General features: G+C 45.1%; 1 protein-coding gene across 6 annotated transcripts in view; it reads left to right on the plus strand.

The window, feature by feature from the left end:
• SH2D6 (SH2 domain containing 6) overlaps positions 1-13,589 on the plus strand; it is an 88,194-nt gene extending 74,605 nt beyond the window's left edge. For all 6 annotated transcript variants that reach the window (XM_073653708.1, XM_073653710.1, XM_073653705.1 and 3 more), the window contains 2 exons: positions 7,435-7,590; positions 12,444-13,589. In XM_073653708.1, coding sequence (XP_073509809.1) covers positions 7,435-7,590; positions 12,444-12,560 — 273 coding nt within the window. In that variant the 3' untranslated portion in view covers positions 12,561-13,589. The remainder of the gene's footprint in view (positions 1-7,434; positions 7,591-12,443) is intronic.
• The last annotated feature ends 9,193 nt before the right edge of the window (positions 13,590-22,782 follow it).

Raw genomic sequence — 22,782 nt, forward strand, 5'->3', positions numbered from 1 at the left:
GGCACACCGGGCAAAATAGTGTTGGTTGGGGACCGAGTACCGAGGGACGGCCACCGCCATAAGATTGCGGAAGGATTCCGTCTCCACCAGCCTAAAAGGCAGCATTTCCAACGCAAGCAGTCGTGAAATATGCGAATTTAGGACTGTGGCCTGTGGGGCGTTAGCTGCGAATTTCCGCTTTCGTTCAAAGGTCTGGGATATGGACAATTTAACGCTGCGGTGGGACGTGGACGTTGATGCTGTTTCTTGAGAAACTGCCATAACAAGTGAATACTGAGAGGAGGGGGCATCTTTACATGCAGTATGGACAGGGGATTGCCTTGCACACACAACAGGGGGTTCTATTGCACGCACAACAGTGGAAGAAGCAGTGGTGACACCCGCTGACACTGGTCGTGGACCCTGGGTTTCGCCCCACAAAGTCGGGTGCTTTGCTGCCATGTGCCTGATCATGCTGGTGGTGGTCAGGCTGGTAGTTTTGTCACCCCTGCTGATGCTGGCATGGCAGGTGGAACATATGGCCTTTTTGGGGTTATCAGAAGAGTCTTTAAAAAAATTCCAGACTCTGGAAGACCTACCGCTTGTACTGGCAACGTCCCTCGTGTTGGTGTTACGGGGAACGGTTGCCTGCCTTCTGTCTGCGGCCACCACACTGCTTCTTCCTGCCTGTTGGGGTACTCTGCCTCCCTCCCCCTGTGTGCTGCTGGCCTCACTCTGCATGTCCTCCTTCCACGTTGGGTCAGTTACTAGATCATCCACCACCTCCTCCTCTTCCACTTGCGCACCACGATCCTCCTCCTCACTTCCTGGCAATTGTGTCTCGTCATCGTCCACCTCTTGTGACAGATTGCCAACGTCGACTTCCTGTGGCCGTGGCTGTTCAAATATTTGGGCATCGCAACATGGGATCTCCTCTTCCACCACTTCAAGCTTATCAGGCGAGGGGCCCAAATATGGAAATAGACCAGTGAACAGCTCTTCAGAGTGTCCAAGTGTGGGATCACTTGCTGTCAGACGACACTCGGCATGGTGGGAGGAAGGAGCAGCAGGGTGAGGAGGAGTATGCGGTCGAGACTCACGGCTACTAAGAGTTGACCGTGTGGAAGACAGACCGGAGGTGGTGGTGCCCAGGTAACTGGAAGTATTATCTGCTATCCAATTAATAACCTGTTCACACTGATCAGTTCTCAATACTGGTGTTGTTCTGTGCTTCCCTAGTAATTCGGTCAAGAAGTGGGAGCGAGAAGATGTGGCTGTTGGTTGTGGCACATTTTCACCTTGGCCACGGCCCCGTCCTCTGCACGAACCATCACCAGAACGTCCACTTCCACGTCCCTTGCCACGCGCCTTGCCCAATGTAAATGAAGTAAAATAGCTTACACTTGCACTATCAATGGAAAAAGGGTAATAAAGAGTAGATTAGAACCGTGGAAGAGGAAAACCACAGTTATTGTTTACTGGGGTATACCACACTTTTTTAAATAGAGATATTTGCGGCTGAACAGTGAGCAACACACTCAAACTGCTTTTTTTTAAGATAACAAAGGCCCAAAACTGGATAGTACAGCGATTTGACCCGTGGAACTGCGAAACCACACTGGGACGTCGGGCCTACACAAGACTATTTTCAACAGATATATTTTTGTGTCACAACAATCAGGAGACACTACTGTTTTTCTTTACGGAAAAAACTACCAAAAGCTGAATAATAGAGATTTTTTACCGTGGGATGGTAAAACCACAGTTATTGTTTACTGGGGTATACCACACTTTTTTAAATAGAGATATTTGCGGCTGAACAGTGAGCGACACACTCAAGCTGCTTTTTTTTTAGATACCAAAGGCCCAAAACTGGATAGTACAGCGATTTGACCCGTGGAACTGCGAAACCACACTGGGATGTCGGGCCTACACAAGACTATTTTCAACAGATATATTTTTGTGTCACAACAGTCAGGAGACACTACTGTTTTTCTTTACGGAAAATATACCAAAAGCTGAATAATAGAGATTTTTTACCGTGGGATGGCAAAACCACAGTTATTGTTTACTGGGGTATACCACACTTTTTTAAATAGAGATATTTGCGGCTGAACAGTGAGCGACACACTCAAACTGCTTTTTTTTTAGATACCAAAGGCCCAAAACTGGATAGTAGAGCGATTTGACCCATGGAACTGCGAAACCACACTGGGATGTCGGGCCTACACAAGACTATTTTCAACAGATATATTTTTGTGTCACAACAGTCAGGAGACACTACTGTTTTTCTTCACAGAAAAAACTACCAAAAGCTGAATAATAGAGATTTTTTACCGTGGGATGGCAAAACCACAGTTATTGTTTACTGGGGTATACAACACTTTTTTAAATAGAGATATTTGCGGCTGAACAGTGAGCGACACACTCAAACTGCTTTTTTTTTAGATACCAAAGGCCCAAAACTGGATAGTACAGCGATTTGACCCATGGAACTGCGAAACCACACTGGGATGTCGGGCCTACACAAGACTATTTTCAACAGATATATTTTTGTGTCACAACAGTCAGGAGACACTACTGTTTTTCTTTACGGAAAAAACTACAAAAAGCTGAATAATAGAGATTTTTTACCGTGGGATGGCAAAACCACAGTTATTGTTTACTGGGGTATACCACACTTTTTTAAATAGAGATATTTGCGGCTGAACAGTGAGCGACACACTCAAACTGCTTTTTTTTTAGATACCAAAGGCCCAAAACTGGATAGTACAGCGATTTGACCTGTGGAACTGCGAAACCACACTGGGATGTCGGGCCTACACAAGACTATTTTCAACAGATATATTTTTGTGTCACAACAGTCAGGAGACACTACTGTTTTTCTTTACGGAAAGTATACCAAAACCTGAATAATAGAGATTTTTTACCGTGGGATGGCAAAACCACAGTTATTGTTTACTAGGGTATACCAGACTTTTTTAAATATATAGATTTGCGGCTGAACAGTGAGCGACACACTCAAACAGTTTTTTTTTTTTAGATACAAATGGCCCAAAATGGATAATACAGAGGTTTGAACCATGGAAGTGCAAAACAACACTTCTGTTTCTCTAGCCTACACCAGACTATTTTCAACAGTTATATTTGTGTCTGAAAATCAGAGACACGCTTTTTTTTTGGGGGGGGGGGGGGGGACACACACCAAAAGGTTAATAAGACGGGTATTTGTACAGTGTGAAGGAGGAAAAAAAAAGGAGGATTTAGATGAAAAAAAATGGATTTTTCCTGGCCCCCGACACCTGGTGCTAAGTCCAGCAATTTCAGCAACAGGAGCACACAGGACTGTAATGCAGCGTTTGCTCGTATAACCACTGTGTCTCCTATACAGCCTGCCTGCCTGGTATCTGGGATGGATATTAGTCCTGACAAGGACTGTTTGTTTGTTCTGGCCGTCTTTACAGACCCTACACTAACTATTTCGCAGTTTATATCTCTCCCTAAATCAGCAGCGCTGTCCCTACACTGTCTAATCCGGAGCGACTGTGTCCAAGATGGCGGCGCCCAGTTTTAAATACTCGAGGTGACTCTGTGCGGCCAGCCAATCACTGTAATGCCCACAACCAACATGGCTGCAGCATTACAGTGACTGGCTGGCAATCCCTGCATGTTCATTGGCTCTGTAAAGAGCGCCAAACATGCAGGACGGAGACCCGAGCTCCCGCCCGAGTAACCCGGAAATGCTTGGTGCTCGCCGAACATCCCGAGTAGCGTGATGCTCGGGCGAGTACCGAGCAGTGTCGAGCATGTTCGCTCAACACTACTCACAACTCTATTGATGGGCATGTGACCAGACCGCTCCATCAGGAAAGCAGTACAGTCTGAGGAAGGCTGTACTAGCAAGTGCAGGAGGAGAACCTGTAGCACTTATATTAGTAAGTGCCACAAAATCATGTCCCCAACACATCTGCTAAAAAAAAAACATGGACAACCCCTTTAACCCCTGTACGACTTCCGCCGTAAGTACAGGGAGGAAAAAATGAAAATGCAAAAAAAAAAAAGAAATTGGCTGTGTCGTGAAGGGGTTAATTAAAAACTATTAGTAAATTTCAGTTTTTTTTTCCCTTTAGATATGTTCTAGTTGAAAAGCCACCAAAATACCAGCCTCAATGTCCATAGATGTCCTAACCACATTACTTGGGTGCGAATTTAATGCAGGTGCCGGAATGCAACGCACAGAGACACAAGGCGAGAACAGTCAGAGATGAATATAAACAGTTTATATATATATATATATATATATATATATATATATATATATATATATATATATATACAGTACAGACCAAAAGTTTGGACACACCTTCTCATTTAAAGATTTTTCTGTATTTTCATGACTTTGAAAATTGTACATTCACACTGAAGGCACCAAAACTATGAATTAACACATGTGGAATTATATACTTAACAAAAAAGTGTGAAACAACTGAAAATATGTCTTATATTCTAGGTTCTTCAAAGTAGCCACCTTTTGCTTTGATGACTGCTTTGCACACTCTTGGCATTCTCTTGATGAGCTTCAAGAGGTAGTCACCGGAAATGGTTTTCACTTCACAGGTGTGCCCTGTCAGGTTTAATAAATGGGATTTCTTGCCTTATAAATGGGGTTGGGACCATCAGTTGTGTTGTGCAGAAGTCTGGTGGATACACAGCTGATAGTCCTACTGAATAGACTGTTAGAATTTGTATTATGGCAAGAAAAAATCAGCTAAGTAAAGAAAAACGAGTGGCCATCATTCCTTTAAGAAAAGAAGGTCAGTCAGTGCGAAAAATTGGGCAAACTTTGAAAGTGTCCCCAAGTGCAGTTGCAAAAACCATCAAGCACTACAAAGAAACTGGCTCACATGAGGACCGCCCCAGGAAAGGAAGACCAAGAGTCACCTCTACTTCTGAGGATAAGTTTATCCAAGTCACGAGCCTCAGAAATTGTAGGTTAACAGCAGCTCAGATTAGAGACCAGGTCAATGCCACACGGAGTTCTAGCAGCAGACTCATCTCTACAGCAACTGTTAAGAGTAGACTTTGTGCAGCAGGCCTTCATGGTAAAATAGCTGCTAGGAAACCACTGCTAAGGACAGGCAACAAGCAGAAGAGACTTTTTTGGGCTAAAGAACAAAAGGAATGGACATTAGACCAATGGAAATCTGTGCTTTGGTCTGATGAGTCCAAATTTGAGATCTTTGCTTCCAACCACCGTGTCTTTGTGCGACTCAGAAAAGTTGAACGGATGGACTCTACATGCCTGGTTCCCACCGTGAAGCATGGAGGAGGAGGTGTGATGGTGTGGGGGTGCTTTGCTGGTGATACTGTTGGGGATTTATTCAAAATTGAAGCCATACTGAACCAGCATGACTACCACAACATCTTGCAGTGGCATGCTATTCCATCCGGTTTGCGTTTAGTTGGACCATCATTTATTTTTCAACAGGACAATGACCCCAAACACCCCTCCAGGCTGTGTAAGGGCTATTTGACCAAGAGGGAGAGTGATGGGATGCTACGCCAGATGACCTGGCCTCCACAGTCACCAGACCTGAACCCAATCGAGATGGTTTGGGGTGAGCTGGACCGCAGAGTGAAGGCAAAAGGGCCAACAAGAGCTAAGTATCTCTGCGAACTCCTTCAAGATTGTTGGAAGACCATGTCCGGTGACTACCTCTTGAAGCTCATCAAGAGAATGCCAAGAGTGTTTAAAGCAGTCATCAAAGCAAATGCGGCTTCTTTGAAGAACCTAGAATATAAGAAATATTTTCAGTTGTTTCACACTTTTTTGTTATAATTATGTTAAAGTGTTTTCCGGACAAATTCAATTAGATCACGTTGAGCTCCTTTAACCCCAACCGTTCCCCTCCCAACCTGAGTACCTAAACCCAATTGGCCCCGGTACCGTGAGTGAACAGTAGAAGTGACGGCCCTGTTCACGTATGCAGCTCCTCTGCTTTCCTGGTGTGACTTTCCTGACTCAGCAGTCTCTCAACTCCTCTCTTCTTTGCTGTTGGAGGCAATCTCTCAAGCCTTGGGTAGGGGGGTCCAGACCTCGTCTGTTGGCGGGCGACGTCGGGTTCCGCGAACTCGCTCAGCACCGCAAGCAGGCTCCGAGTCTCCTCAGCAGGCACAGCACTCGGGTCACATCTGTTAGGGATCTGGAGCTCTTCCACCGGCGCCCGGCTGTGGCACCTCAGAGACCTCTGGCTTAGGCCTGTCACGCGGGGCTTCTCAGCACGCAGAGAACGCGTCTCCTCTCTGCTGCTTGGCGCCAAAAACTGCTCAGGCTTGGCGCGCAGGCCTCTTATCTCCAGGAACTCCTTCCTGGAAGTCACCTGATCGGGTCCAGCATCTAAATCTGCTCTCTCTTCAACTTCTCTTGTGTATCTTGGGTCCGCTTGACTGCGTCTGGCCAGCAGATGGCAGTCTCTCTCCATCTTTGAAGCATCATATAAGAGTTCTCTTAAAGGCTCTCTCGCCTCTGCTACACGGACACAGACAGCAGAGGACTCCTGTGCCCTTTGCTCCCCAAGAGCTCACCATAGAGTACCCCTTTATGTCTAACTAGCCACCAATAATGATGAGCTTTGTAAGCACAGTTCCTTGCGTTCAATGACAGGACGATAGGAAGTGGCCTGTAGGTGGATGCTGGGCTGTGACGCGCGGGGGAAACCTTGCCCACAGCCCATCATTGATCGCTCACAGGCAATATCGACAGTGCAAGGTATTTGCTAAAAGTCTTATTTCCACCGTTTACATCAATGGAGGGCATGTTCTATAGTAGTGGACAACTTCTTTAAAAATAGCAGTGTCATTATAATGCTCCTGAATAAAAATATCTGCCGTACGCTGAGCCCCTGAATAAATAATTGCCCCTCACTATATTCCCTGCACAAAATATGACCCCCACACTGTCCCTCTTATGGTACATGCCCTCCCCGCTGCCCTCTTCTTTCCATACTGGGCCTGCTCTTCACACTGGTTCCCCCCTTCAGGGACCAGTCTCTATACTGATCCCCCTCATTACACTCCCCCTCCTTGGCATGCTCTCCCCTCCTGGCTGTGCTCTTACACCGTCCCCCCACTACTCCGCGTCTATTCTGTGCCACTCACACTTTTCTCCCCCATACTGTCTCCTCACACTATTCCATTCAATAGTCTCCTCACACGTTTCCCCTCCCTCCGCATACTGTCTCCTCTCCCATCCCCCCTGCTAACCATACTGTCTCCTCATATATTTACCCCCTTGCTCTCCATACTGCCTTCTCACACATCCCCTTGACTCCCCATTCTTCCCCTCGATCATCATACTGTGTCTGCATACATCCCCCCCCCCCCTTGCTACTCATAATGTCATTCACCAGCATTTTATAATCCCAAAATATCAGGCAATGTCTGTCTATCACACAGGATGGCTGCTTTTTGGTGCGACTCAGCTCTTCACAAAATCAGACCCAGCTATATACCCTGGCTGTTCTCTACCATGACCACATTTACAACATTCCCATACGAGCTGTGGGCAACGATGGGTTTTCACTGGGGAAGGAGGGCAAACGGTATGAGGAGGTAAGTGGCATAGGTACCTCTTGGGGGAAAATTGCCTCTTGATACTTTATTATAAAGAAAGAAAAATGTGGTTTATAACTTTAAGGGGAAACAAAATCTGAAGATCTGCTGATGTCATTCACACATATGGAAGTAAATCTTTCTGGAGGGTCTTAGATTTGGAAATATGCAGCTTAAAGCATTGAAAATAGCTGTATCTCCTGACCCTAAAATAGACTTGGTTTGGTACAGCCAAGACTGCATGTTCTTTCAATAGGATGAGGGGAATAAGACACTGTCAAACACCTCCGTGGTGCCAAATCATTTTCAAGACAAGGGATCAGGCATGTTGAAATCCAGGATGCATAATCCTTATTCCCCCAACATAAATCCTACTCTGCGGCCCAACACCTTGTGTTACAATCAAAATTATTTTAGCAACATTTACAGACATTGTGCTGTTTAAACAAAAAGAACCATTTAAATATCCTAATAAAATAATATAACAAGTGGTTTCTCCAAGTTCCACACAAAATGCCACTTTTACTGACTACTACAGTCTCAGAATTATTCAGCTTCCCTCATAAGAGCAAACATTTGAGAATCTCAAGAAAACCTGATGCAACTAATCCAGAGACTAATCATGAGAAAAAGTCATATCAAATACCTGGACTGGCTAGTGGTTTGTTGATTGTGATGTTTGATTACAGGTGTATACATATGGTTAAGTGAGAAGAGTGGTCCAAAAAGTTAAAGAGGTTGATCAGGAGTTTTACATTGAACTTCGTCAATGGCATAGTGGCCACAGTCAGGTACTGCACATTCTCCCTTATACAAATCAGGTGTACGGTTCCCTGCTGCAGCTACTATACCGTTGACGGAGCTTTGCTGTGTCGTGACACCTACTGTGAAGTATGGGGGTGGATTGGTGATGCCTACAGTGAAGATGGCGGTGGATTGGGGATGCCTACAGTGAAGATGGCGGTGGATTGGGGATGTCTACTGTGAAGCATGGTGGTGGCTCATTGATGCCCATAGTGAGGCATGGTGGTGACTTGGTGATCCCTATAGTGAAGCATGGTGTTGGATCCGTGATACCTAGAGTGAAGCTTGGCAGTGGTTTGGTGATGCCTAGAGTGGAGCATGGTGGGGGCTCGATCATGCTCTGGGGTTGCTTTGCTTCATCTGGCACTGGCAACCTGCAGCGTGTGGTGGACAAGATTCATTAATAAAATATCAGGAAATAGGAAAAAAATGTGATGACATCTGTGAGGCAGGTGTAACTTTGGCATCATTGGACCTTCCAACATGACAATGATCCCGAGCATACCGCAAAGTCCACCAAGGCTTGGTTTCAGAAGTCCTGGAAGATTTTGGAGTGGCTATCAAAGTCGAGTACCTTTAACCCTACAGAAAATCTTTGGTAGCATTTGAGGGAGCAGATTGCAGATTAGTGACCTGAGGCCATTGCTCATGAGGAATGGGTTAAGACTCCGCAGAGAAACTGCCAGAAGCTGGTGCCCAGCTATGGATCATGTTTACAGCAGGTCATAACAGCTCTACTAAGTATTAAAGACGCCTTTCGGGATGGTACTGAATTATTCTGAAACTGCAGTAGTCGGTAAAAGCGACATTTTGTGGTGAATTTGGAGAAACCACTTGTTATATTATATTATTTGTGTTGAGCTATTTACATTGTTCTTCTAGTTTGTACATTTTGCTAATGATCCTAATTTATAATCGGGGGTTGAATAATTATGATTGCAACTGTAACACGCAGGGGGGCTTGGCCAACTCTAGTGATTCCTGAAATTGCTGAGAACAATAGATTTGATTTAACTACACAGCACTTTTAGGTGTAGTTATGATTGCGTACCATAGGTCGGCTTTATTGCTGCTATGACGAGTCCACAGTGTGCCTGCCAGGTAGCGTGGCGGTACATTGCTTAATGATGCCTCATTGTGCAATCAGCTTCAAAATAGAGAACATCCTGAGGTGGCATTATGGATTCTTTATTTGGCCTCTCCCCCTCCACCCTATTATATTTCATAACACATGAATCCCCTGGCCTTAAGGCTTTTGTGTCAGCTGTGTACATGCCGAGAGCTGGTAGGCATTTACTAGTACCTGCATGTGTGATACGCCTATATAACACCTCTTATATCACAAGTCGTTATGTAACTGATCACGGGGGGATACATAACCGATGCATAGTCAATGCACACATCTGATTTAGAAAATTTTGGGATCCGTTGTCCAAAATCCTTAAAATTTTTTACCAGGTCATTGTGGAGGAATATAATCTCCTGCGGCCATTTCAAGGTGCACTGACAATGTCCTCAATGTGTCCTCTATTCGGAGGTCATGGTTGCTTAGCCGTCATGGTCTGCTGCATTGTTACTAAAGATTTTCTCATGTTATATAAGTAAAGTGAATTCATTAGTACCTGCATATGAGACCGAGGTATTCACTAAACCACTCACACATAATAAAATGTGAAATACATTTCATTAAACATAATAAAACATTTTTTAGACATTCTACACAAACATGAGGTTCAAAGAGGAAAGATCAAGTAAAGAGGATGGCAGATCCAAGTAAAAGGGTCTTTACCATATTAAAGATGGCTGCCATTCATATAAACAGTCTGGTACTGACACAAGAAAGGAAAAGCGAGACCATACATTATTTGAATGATAAAATGTGTCTGCTTACCCATAATATGATATGAGGATCACCTCGACCACCTCATAATATGTATCACTTACTGGGCTGCTTGCTGTAGTTTTGATAAAATCCCAGATTTCTCTGCTTCAGATCTAGCAGTGTCCTGAATTCTAAGCTCTATATAAACCCGCCCACACCACTGATTAGCAGCTTTCGGTGTACACTGTGTATAGGCAGAAACCTGACAATCAGTGGTGGGAGCGGGGTTGCACAGAGCAGGAGGACTACATGGCATGAGACAACTAGTCCTCTAGTGATAATCTGTTGATAAAATAGTGATTTTAGAAAATCTACAACAAGCAGTACAGTAAGCGACACATCACTGGATTCAAGATCTCTGCCCCCACATCATAGTGTTTTCAGATTAAATAACAAAAACCTGCTGACAGATTCCCTTTCATCGGGCATCCATAATACGAATGCAAATATGTGCCTTTATTACATTTACAGTGGTGTGAAAAAGTGTTCGCCCCCTTCCTGACTTTTTATTCTTTTGCATGTTTGTCACACTTAAATGTTTCAGATCACAAAACAAATCTAAATATTAGACAAAGATAACACAAAATGCAGATTTTAAATGAAGGTCTTTATTATTAAGGTAAAAAGAAATCCAAACCTACAGGGCCCTGTGTACAAAAGTGATTGCCCCCTTTCCTTAAAACATAAATTAACGGTGGTTTATCACATCTTTGGGAAGCTGACTTCAATTTCCCCAGCCACACACAGGACTGATTACTGCCACACCTGTTCTCAATCAAGAAATCACTTAAATAGGACCTGCCTGACAAAGTGAAGAAGACCAAAAGATCTTCAAAAGCTAGACATCATGCTGCTATCCAAAGAAATTCAGGAACAAATGAGAAACAAAGTAATTGAGATCTGTCAGTCTGGAAAAGGCTATAAAGCCATTTCTAAAGCTTTGGGACTCCAGCGAACCACAGTGAGAGCCATTATCTATGTTTTCGCCATTTGTAGAACAGTAGTGAACCTTCTCAGGAGTGGCCGGCCAACCAAAATTACCCCCAATAGCGCAGCGACAACTCATCCCAGAGGTCACAAAATACCCCACAACAACATCCAAAGAACTGCAATTAAGGTCAGTGTTCATGACTCCACCTTAAGAAAGAGACTGGGCAAATATGCATGCATGGCAGAGTTTCAAGACGAAAACCACTGCTGAGCAAAAAGAACATATTCTGGCAGTTTTGCCAGAAAATATCTTGATGATCCCCAAGACTTTTAGGAGAGTACTGTATGGACTGACTAGACAAAAGTTGAACTTTTTGGAAAGTGTTTGTCTCATTACATCTGGCGTAGGAGAAACACAGAATTTCAGAGAGAGAAGGAACATCATACCAACAGTAAAATATGATGGTGGTAGTGTGATGGTCTGGGGCTGTTTTGCTGCTTAAGGACCTGGAAGACTTGCTGTGGTAAATGGAACCATGAATTCTGCTGTCTACCAAAAAATCCTGAATGAGAATGTCCGGCCATCTGTTCGTGACCTCAAGCTGAAGCACACTTGGGTTATACAGCAGGACAATGATCCAAAACACACCAGCAAGTCCACCTCTGAATGGCTTAAGAAAAAGAAAATTAAGACTTTGAAGTGGCCTAGTCAAAGTCCTGAACTTAATCCAACTGAGATGCTGTGGCATGACCTTAAAAAGTCGATTCATGCTCGGAAACTCTCCAATGTGGCAGAATTACAACAATTTTGCAAAGATGAGTGGCCAAAATTCCTCCAGAGCGTTGTAAGAGACTCATTGCCGGTTATTGCAAACTCTTGATCACAGTTCTTGCTGCTAAGGGTGGCCCAACCAGTTATTAAGTTTAAGGGGTAATCACTTTTTCACACAGGGCCCTGTAGGTTTGGATTTCTTTTGTCCTTTATAATAAAGACCTTTATTTAAAAACCGCATTTTGTGATTACTTGTGTTATCTTTGTCTAATATTTAAATTTGTTTTGTAATCTGAAACATTTAAGTGAACATGCAAAAGAATAAGAAATCAGGAAGGGGGCAAACACTTTTTCACACCACTGTATGTGAGACCAGCCTTTACTGTCCTGACTTCTGTACACAACATCTAATTTACGTTTATCAGTCTATTGCTATGGAGTCATGATGTCTATCTCTCCCCTCAGGTTTTCCCTAGCGTCACTCACTTGATTGAGCATTACCAGCATGAGCCACTGAACCTGGTGAATCGCCAGACATCAGAGCGAGAGTGCACTGCCCTGTTATATCCTGCCGTCCTATGAGACACCCGTCTTACCCCTGTAGATGTCTCTCTATTATTTTATGATATATTCACATGTTGTGCTGTTTTTATTACCACATGGCAGGACAAATGGATGTTATCGAGGGGGAACAGAAACCTGCCCTATATGACCATCTCTCATACAAGTGGACTTGATCTGTCCTTGTAGTACAATAATGACCACTCATCAGACAAATAAAACTGCTGTATGCAGGGGAAATGCCTTGCTGGCCATGGGGGATGCTGATGAGATAACCTTGTTAAGACATGCAAGCCAATGTGTAAATGTGCAGAAAGAAGGGTATGGACTATAACGCTTGGCGGAAACATTGCGTAGCCAAAATTAATATGAGCTGTAAAAGGGAACCTGTCACCTCCAAAAACGCTACTTACCTCCAATATACTGTTAATCTGCAGGTAAATAGCATTTAAGTCATATCAGCGGCTACAAGGAGAAAATAAAGTTTTATTCTCCCTGCAGCCGCTCATTTCCAGTCATTGGGGCGGTGCAGGGAGCAGTTAGTCACCACTACATAGAAAGCTCAGATTACTGTGTGATCACTGCATAGTGAGCGGTGACTATTACAGCTCCCTGCACCACCGAGGACTGGATTCGAGGGGCTGCAGGGAAAATTAAACTTTATTTTCTCCCTGTAGCCACTGCTCCAGACAAAATTTAAACAATACTTACCTGCAGCTTACCTACCCCTATATCTGCAGATAAATAGTGTTTTTTTGGAATGACCTGTTATCTTTAAAGAGAATTTGTAACTTGCCATAATTATGTAATGTGTTTTCTTGGTGTAAATGCCGCTGTACTCCTGAATCTGGCGTTGTCTTTCTTTTGTTCCTGCACCTCTTCCTTCCAGAGATATGGCCTCCTCTTCACTGTATACAAATCTAGTCTCATTAGCCAGGTGGGCATGGTCCTCATCTCTACTCTTTAGGTGTCTTCTTGAGAACCACACCCAGTTGGCTAAAAAAAACTAGATCTAGGGAAGAGGAGGCCATATCTCAGGAATGGAGAAGCGCAGGAACAAAAGGAAGACCACACCGGATTCAGGAGAAGAGCGGCATTTACACTAGAATATACATGTTTATTGAAAGTGACTCTTTAAATGTGTTGTTCCCAGCATTACTCTCCATATCATCTGGTCAGGATGGAGCGGTAGTTTCATGTAGGTATAGCCATGTACAAAACCTGGACCTTCTAGCTAACCATCAATGGTTTACATGCCGCTATATCTAATGAGGGTGCATATAAAATCTGTATACATTATAAAGGTTTTCTAAACTGGACAACTCCTTTAAGTTTAAGGGCAGCTACAGAAAGCTAATAACCTGCAGATTAACCCCATATCAGCAGGATGATAGTGTGTGTTTTTTTTACATCACAGGTTTCCTTTAATAGATATAGCAATGATATATTTTTTTTGTATGTCAAATATTAATGAATATAAGTCATATATATTACAAATGTCTAAAGTCACTTTTCTTACCTGCACTGGAAACACTAAGGCCTCATTCAGACTAAAGTTTTTCATGGATAGTTCTCGCATCTCTCGCACCTTTGAATGTCTATGGAGTAGTTCACCCATTACATTTTTTTCCTCAGATCGAATGATCCTTGCAGTATCACAGAGACATGTCTGATATTGATCTGAGAGTCTCATCAAAATTGGCAATGAAAGTCTATGGGTCCGTGAAAAAAAATCGGACAGCATTCGGCTGCCATACATGTGCTGTCTGTTTTTCAAAGACTGATAGGAGAATTTTTTTTTCTCCATTAGATAAAAACTGATGAAACTCTGACCAAACTCTGATGAAACTCCGTCTGTTTTTCTTGTACGTAAAAAAAACCTGAAGTCTGAATGAGGCCTAAAGCTGTAATAAAACTGATTGCATTGCTGTGAGCATTATCTTTATTGTGTGTCTGCATTATTATTCTTCACTTTTGCTGCAGGAACATCACTTGCAGGAACATCACTTTTTGACCCCTATGTAGATGTGTGAAATTAAAATATAACCCCACTGGAGACAGGTGGTGATGTCTAGGCAGCGCTCGAGGAGTATTTGGCATTATATGCATTGCGGAATAATTATCTACACATTTTAGTTAAAGGGAATCTGTCACCGGGTTTTTCCCACTTAACCTGAGAGCAACATGATGTAAGGGCGAAGACCCTGATTCCAGCGATGTGTCACTTACTTGGCTGCTTGTTGTAATTTTGATAAAATCACTGTTTTATCAGCAGGAGATTATCACTAAAGGACTAGTAATCCTGCTGTCAGGTAGACCTCCATATTCATGAGCTCTGTGTGACCTGCCCCCACCACTGGCAGAAAGAGTCCAATCAGTGGAGTGGGGTGGGGTTATACAGACCTCAGCATTCAGAGAGCTGCTAGATCTACAGTCATGGCCAAAAGTATTGAGAATGAGACAAATAGTAATTTTTCCAAAGTTTACGCTTCATTTTTTGTAATGGCAATTTGCATATACTCCTGAATGTCAAAGAGTGATCAGCTTAACAGCAATTACTGTACTTGCAAAGTCCATATTTACCCAGAAAATGAACTTTAACCCCAAAACACATTTCAACATCATTGCAGTCCTGCCTTAAAAGGAGCAGCTAACATCGTTTTAGTTATTGATCCATTAACACAGGTGTGGGTGTTGATGAGGACAGGGCTGGCGATCAGTCAGTCATGATTAAGTAAGAATGACATCACTGGACACTTTAAAAGGAGGCTGGTTCTTGGTATCATTGTTTCTCTTCAGTTAACCATGGTTATCTGTAAAGAAACACGTGCAGCCATCATTGCACTGCACAAAAATGGCCTAACAGGGAAGAGTATCGCAGCTACAAAGATTGAACCTCAGTCAACAATCTATCGCATCATCAAGAACTTCAAGGAGAGAGCTTCCATTGTTGTCAAAAAGGCTCCAGGGCGCCCAGGAAAGACCAGCAAGCGCCAGGACCGTATCTTAAAACTGTTTCAGCTGCGGGATCGGACTACCAGCAGTGCCGAGCTTGCTCAGGAATGGCAGCAGGCTGGTGTGAGTGCTTCTGCACGCACTGTGAGGCGGAGACTCTTTGAGCAAGGGCTGGTTTCAAGGAGGGCAGCAAAGAAGCCACTTCTCTCCAGAAAAAACATCAGGGACCGACTGATATTCTGCAAAAGGTACAGGGAGTGGACTGCTGAGGACTGGGGCAAAGTCATTTTCTCTGATGAATCCCCTTTTCGATTGTTTGGGACATCTGGAAAACAGCTTATTCGGAGAAGAAGAGGTGAGCGCTACCACCAGTCTTGTCTCATGCCAACTGTAAAGCATCCTGAAACCATTCATGTGTGGGGTTGCTTCTCAGCCAAGGGAATCGGCTCACTCACAGTCTTGCCTAAAAACACAGCCATGAATAAAGAATGGTACCAGAATGTCCTCCAAGAGCAACTTCTCCCAACCGTCCAAGAGCAGTTTGGCGCCCAACAATGCCTTTTCCAGCATGATGGAGCACCTTGCCATAAAGCAAAGGTGATAACTAAATGGCTCATGGAACAAAACATAGAGATTTTGGGTCCATGGCCTGGAAACTCCCCAGATCTTAATCCCATTGAGAACTTGTGGTCAATCATCAAGAGACGGGTGAACAAACAAAAACCAACAAATTCTGGCAAAATGCAAGCATTGATTATGCAAGAATGGACTGCTATCAGTCAGGATTTGGTCCAAAAGTTGATTGAGAGCATGCCAGGGAGAATTACAGAGGTCTTGAAGAAGAAGGGGCAACACTGCAAATATTGACTTGCTGCATTAACTCATTCTAACTGTCAATATAACCTATTGGTACTCATAATATGGTTGCAATTATATTTCTGTATGTGATATAAACATCAGACAAACACTAATAAAAACCAGAGGCCAGCAGATCATGTGAAAATATAATTTTGGTGTCATTCTCAAAACTTTTGGCCATGACTGTATAGTAGATAAAACAATAATTGTATCAAACTGATATCAAGCATCTCAGTAAGTGACACATCGCTGGAATCAGGGTCTCTGTCCTTATATTCTGCTGCTCTCAAATAGGGTAACAAAAACCTGGTGACAAATTCACTTTAATATAGTGTATTGGGGCTGCAGTTCCACATTTGACCACAGTGTGGCATAAGATCTTACATTTCCAATCCAATTTTCCCCAAAATGATTTACACCATTTACTTCTTGTTGATTTTGGCGCCAATATTCTGCAGTGCTCCACAGAGATGTCATCACCTACAAAAACATGTATGTGATATAGAGAATAATTGAGAAATTAAAATGTAGACTTGTTACCATACAGACTGGAAAAATGGGTAAATATCAGCATCAGTGGGATCAAGACCAACATCGACCTGTGTCCCTATAGGGAAAAGCATCAGAAGGATGAACTGAATCAGGGCAGATCCATACAGACCTCTATAAGAAAGTGAGAACTAAAGATACCCCCATAACACTGCCAGCTACAGACAACTCTGTCTAACCTGGCTTTTCTGAGTGACTACCAAATGTCCCTATAGGAAACCCCTGTAATATCCATCCACTGAAACTCCTATAGAAAACCCACCCAGCACTTCACACATCTGAGGACAGCTTATTGAGAACTGTTAAAGGGAATTTGTCACCAGGTTTTTGCTTCCCCATCTGAGAGCAGCATGATGTAGGGGCAGAGACCCTGATTCCAGCAATGTATCGCTTACTGGGCTGCTTGCTGCAGTTTTGATAAAATCACAGTATGATCTGCTGCAAATCTAGCAGTTCTCTGAATGCTGAGCTCTGTATAACCCCGCCCACACCACTGATTGGCAGCTTTCTGTGTACACTGTGCATAGGCAGAAAGCTGCCAATCAGTGGTGGGGGCAGTTATAAATGATACATAGCTGGAATCAGGGTCTCTTTCTCTATATTATACTGCTATCATATTAGGTAGCAAAAACCTGCTGACTCGAGACGTCAATTCCAAGACTCAGACTATCAGCCATGTCAGTAATTGGTGGACGGGGGGCCTGTGAATCTCCTTACTTCTTGGCTCTTCTTCTGACTAGTTGGACTGAACCGACATTGTGTGTGTGTCACGCTGCAATGATGATGTCACGCTTCAATGATGATGTCACGCTTCAATGATGATGTCACGCTGCAATGATGATGTCACGCTGCAATGATGTTGTCACGCTGCAATGATGTTGTCACGCTGCAATGATGATGTCACGCTGCAATGATGATGTCACGCTGCAATGATGTTGTCACGCTGCAATGATGATGTCACGCTGCAATGATGATGTCACGCCAGCCCAACTAATCAAAAGAAGAGGCAGGAATGACGGGAGGTAAGAAAATTTGCAGGCCTCCATCCAGCAGTCACAGATTACTGAGCTGGCCAATAGACTGGAGCGATTCTCCCAACTCTACTGGTGACAGATCCCTTTATACACTGCTCAAAAAAATAAGGGGAACACTTAAACAACACAATGTAACTCCAAGTCAATAACACTTCTGTGAAATCTACCTGTCCAGTTATGAAGCAACACTGATTGTGAATCAGTTTCTCCTGCTGTTGTGCAAATGGAACAGACAACTGGTAGAAATGATCGGCAATTAGCAAGATACCCCCTATAAAGGAGCGGTTCTGCAGGTGGTGACCACAGACCATTTCTCTGTTCTCATCCTTTTTGGCTGTTGTTTTGGTCACTTTTTCATTTTGCCATTGCTCTCACCCTAGAGGTACAGTAGCATGAGGCGGTGTCTACAGTACAACCCACAGAAGTTGCTCAGGTAGTGCAGTTCATCCATGATGGCACATCAGTGCGAGCTGTGGCAAGAAGGGTAGCTGTATCTGTCAGCACAGTGTCCAGAGCATGGAGCAGATACCAGGAGACGTGGAGGGGGACGAAGGAGGGCAACAACCCAGCAGCAGGACCGCTACCTCCTCCTTTGTGCAAGGAGGAACAGGAGGAGCACTGCCAGAGCCCTGCAAAATGACCTCCAGCAGGCCACAAATGTGCATGTGTCTGCACAAACGGTTAGAAACCGACTCCATGAGGGTGGTATGAGGGGCCAACATCCACAGATGGGGGTTGTGCTCACAGCCCAACACCGTGCAGGACGCTTGGCACCAGGATTGGCAAAGTCACCACTGGCGCCCTGTGCACTTCACAGTTGAAAGCAGGTTCACACTGAGCACATGTGACAGACGTGACAGAGTCTGGAGATGCCGTGGAGAGCGATCTGCTGCCTGCAACATCCTTCAGCATGACCGGTTTGGCAGTGGGTCAGTAATGGTGTGGGGTGGCATTTCTTTGGAGGGCCGCACAGCCCTCCATGTGCTCGCCAGAGGTAGCCTGACTGCCATTAGGTACCGAGATGAGATCCTCAGACCCCTTGTGAGACCATATGCTGGTGCGGTTGGCCCTGGGTTCCTCCTAATGCAGGACAATGCCAGACCTCATGTGGCTGGAGTGTGTCAGCAGGTCCTGCAAGATGAAGGCATTGAAGCTATGGACTGGCCCGCCCGTTCCCCAGACCTGAATCCGATTGAGCACATCTGGGACATCATGTCTCGCTCCATCCACCAACGTCACGTTGCACCAGAGACTGTCCAGGAGTTGGCGGATGCTTTAGTCCAGGTCTGGGAGGAGATCCCACAGGAGACCTTCTGCACCCTCATCAGGGGCATGCCCAGGCGTTGTAGGGAGGTCATACAGGCACGTGGAGGCCACACACAATACTGAGCCTCATTCTGACTTGTTTTAAGGACATTACATCAAAGTTGGATCAGCCTGTAGTGTGTTTTTCCACTTTAATTTTGGGGTGACTCCAAATCCAGGCCTCCATTAGTTAATACATTTGATTTCCATTGATGATTTTTGTGTGATTTTGTTGTCAGCACATTCAACGTTGTACAGAACAAAGTATTCAATAAGAATATTTCATTCATTCAGATCTAGGATGTGTTATTTGAGTGTTCCCTTTAGTTTTTTGAACTGTGTATAGAAATACTTACATTCCATGCTTCGTTTCAACCAAATGCATTTAAAAAAAATAAAATAAAGGAACTTCGGAAAAAAACTGTTTTGTATCTACAGATTCTACGCAGACTATGCTCTAATTGGGCCCCCCTTCCCCACAAAAAATAAATAAATATTTGTCTGTGTCACAGAAGAGCAGATCTCATAACTTTCCAGCCTTTACATAGAAATTTTCCTCCTTCTGAAGTCGTAGATTCCTCTTTCATTGCCCCATAAAGTATGATGCCAACAAAAGTGCCCCCCAAACAGTATGATACCCCTATGGTGCATTTCTCCACATGCACAGTATAATGACCCTATTGTACCCCACTTCAACTCCCACGGCAAAGTATGGTGACCCTAACGCAGTATAATCCCCCAACTGTGAACCCCACAGAGCCCTCCATACACTCTCATGGCCCCCACACAGCCCTCCAAACAGTATAATGGCCCCCACACAGTCCTCCAAGCAGTATAACGGACCCCACACAAACCTTCACACTGTATAATTGCTTTCATACAGTATAATGGCCCCCCACATAGCCCTCAAATATTATAATGGCCCAACATAGCCTTCCATATAGTATAATACACCACCGATAATCTTCCATATAGTATAATGCGCCCCCCATAATCCTCCATATAGTATAATGCGCCCCCATAATCCTCCATATAGTATAATGCGCCCCCCATAATCCTCCATATAGTATAATGAACTTCCCATGGTCCTCCATAGAATATAATGCACTCCCCATAGTCCTCCATACAGTATATTACACACCCCATAGGGTAAAATGCAGCCCCCATATAGTATAATGCACGTCACAGTCCTGCAGTATTATGGGCACCACGTACTTACTGATTTTAAAATACCGTATATTTTAAATAAACTGACCCAAATATAAGCAGAGACCCCTAATTTTACCACATAAAAATGGGAAAACCTATTGACTTGAGTATAAGCCTAGGGTGGGAAATGCAGCAGCAGCTAAATTTCCCATCCTGGTATGTGTGGCCCCCTCAATCCCACAATCCCTGGTATCTGTGGTCCCCACAATCCCTGGTATGTGTAGCCTCCTCAATCCCCCAATCCCTGATATGTGTGGCCCCCTCAATCCCACAATCCCTGGTATGTGTAGCCTCCTCAATCCCCCAATCCTGGTATGTGTGGCCTCCTCAATCCCCCAATCCTGGTATGTGTGGCCTCCTCAATCCCCCAATCCTGGTGTGGCCTCCTCAATCCCCAAATCCTGGTATGTGTGACCTCGATCCCCAAATCCTGGTATGTGTGGCCTCCTCAATCCCCAAATCCTGATATGTGTAGCCTCCTCAATCCCCCAATCCTGGTATGTGTGGCCTCCTCAATCCCCCAATCCTGGTATGTGTGGCCTCCTCAATCCCCCAATCCTGGTGTGGCCTTCTCAATCCCCAAATCCTGATATGTGTGGCCTCCTCAATCCCCCAATCCTGGTATGTGTGGCCTCCTCAATCCCCAAATCCTGGTATGTGTGGCCTCCTCAATCCCCCAATCCTGGTATGTGTGGCCTCCTCAATCCCCAAATCCTGGTATGTGTGGCCTCCTCAATCCTCCAATCCTGGTATGTGTGGCCTCCTCAATCACCCAATCCTGGTATGTGTGGCCTCCTCAATCCCCAAATCCTGGTATGTGTGGCCTCCTCAATCACCCAATCCTGGTATGTGTGGCCTCCTCAATCCCCAAATCCTGGTATGTGTGGCCTCCTCAATCCTCCAATCCTGGTATGTGTGGCCTCCTCAATCACCCAATCCTGGTATGTGTGGCCTCCTCAATCCCCCAATCCTGGTAAGTGTGGCCTCCTCAATCCCCCAATCCTGGTAAGTGTGGCCTCCTCAATCCCCCAATCCTGGTAAGTATGGCCTCCTCAATCCCCCAATCCTGGTAAGTGTGGCCTCCTCAATCCCACAATCCTGGTAAGTGTGGCCTCCTCAATTCCCCAATCCTGGTAAGTGTGGCCTCCTCAAACCCCAAATCCTGGTATGTGTGGCCTCCTCAATCCCCAAATCCTGGTATGTGTGGCCTCCTCAATCCCCCATTCCTGGTATGTGTGGCCTCCTCAATCCCCAAATCCTGGTATGTGTGGCCTCCTCAAACCTCAAATCCTGGTATGTGTGGCCTCCTCCATTCCCCATTCCTGGTATGTGTGGCCTCTTCAATCCCCAAATCCTGGTATGTGTTGCCTCCTCAATCCCCCATTCCTGGTATGTTTGGCCTCCTCAATCCCCCATTCCTGGTATGTGTGGCCTCCTCAATCCCCCATTCCTGGTATGTGTGGCCTCCTCAATCCAAGTATTCTGGCATGTGTGGCCCCCTCATCCCCCAATCACTGCACACAAAACAATAAACACTTATACTCACCTTCCTTCCTCACCTCTGCTCCAGCGCTGAGTCCTGTCTGCAGCAGCTCATGTCGGCATCTGAGCAGCGCACGGTCTCAGAAGCCGAGGTGAGCTGCTGCTGCCGGCACATTCACTCCTCTCCACGCCGAGACTATGGGCGTGAAGAAGCGTGAATACACTTTCTCTTTAGCAGCGGCCACTGACAGCAGGAGCCGCGGCTCAGCGCTCCTCTGTGCCCGCTGCTGAAGAGAATGAATATTCCCTCTTCTCCACGCCCATGGGAGTGGAGAAGAGGGAATATTCATGTCCCCTTTGCAGCGGGCACACGTAGTAGCTGCGGCAGGGGCTACTGCGTGTGACCCGCTCCTCCTCTGCCGCCGCAATCTCCTACTCACTTATCCTCCTCGTTCCCACGCTGCTTGGGGCCCTCCCAGCTCACGGGCCCCCTACGGCCACGGGCCCCATAGCAGTGGCGTGGTCTGCCGCCATTGGCGGTACGCCACTGGCAGGAGGCTGCACGTAGCCATCTATGCACAGCAGGAGGCCGCACGTAGCCATCTATACACAGCAGGAAGCCGCACGTAGCCATCTATACACAGCAGGAGGCCGCATGTAGCCATCTATACACAGCAGGAGGCCACACGTAGCCATCTATACACAGCGGGAGGCCGCACGGCACCATCTATACACAGCAGGAGGCCGCACGTAGCCATCTATACACAGCAGGAGGCCGTACGATGCCATCTATACACAGCACGAGGCCACACGTAGCCATCTATACACAGCAGGAGGCCGCATGTAGCCAT

Source organism: Phyllobates terribilis, unplaced genomic scaffold, assembly GCF_046119375.1.
Source record: "Phyllobates terribilis strain yellow unplaced genomic scaffold, ASM4611937v1 Scaffold_11__3_contigs__length_659146591, whole genome shotgun sequence".
NCBI lineage: Eukaryota > Metazoa > Chordata > Amphibia > Anura > Dendrobatidae > Phyllobates > Phyllobates terribilis.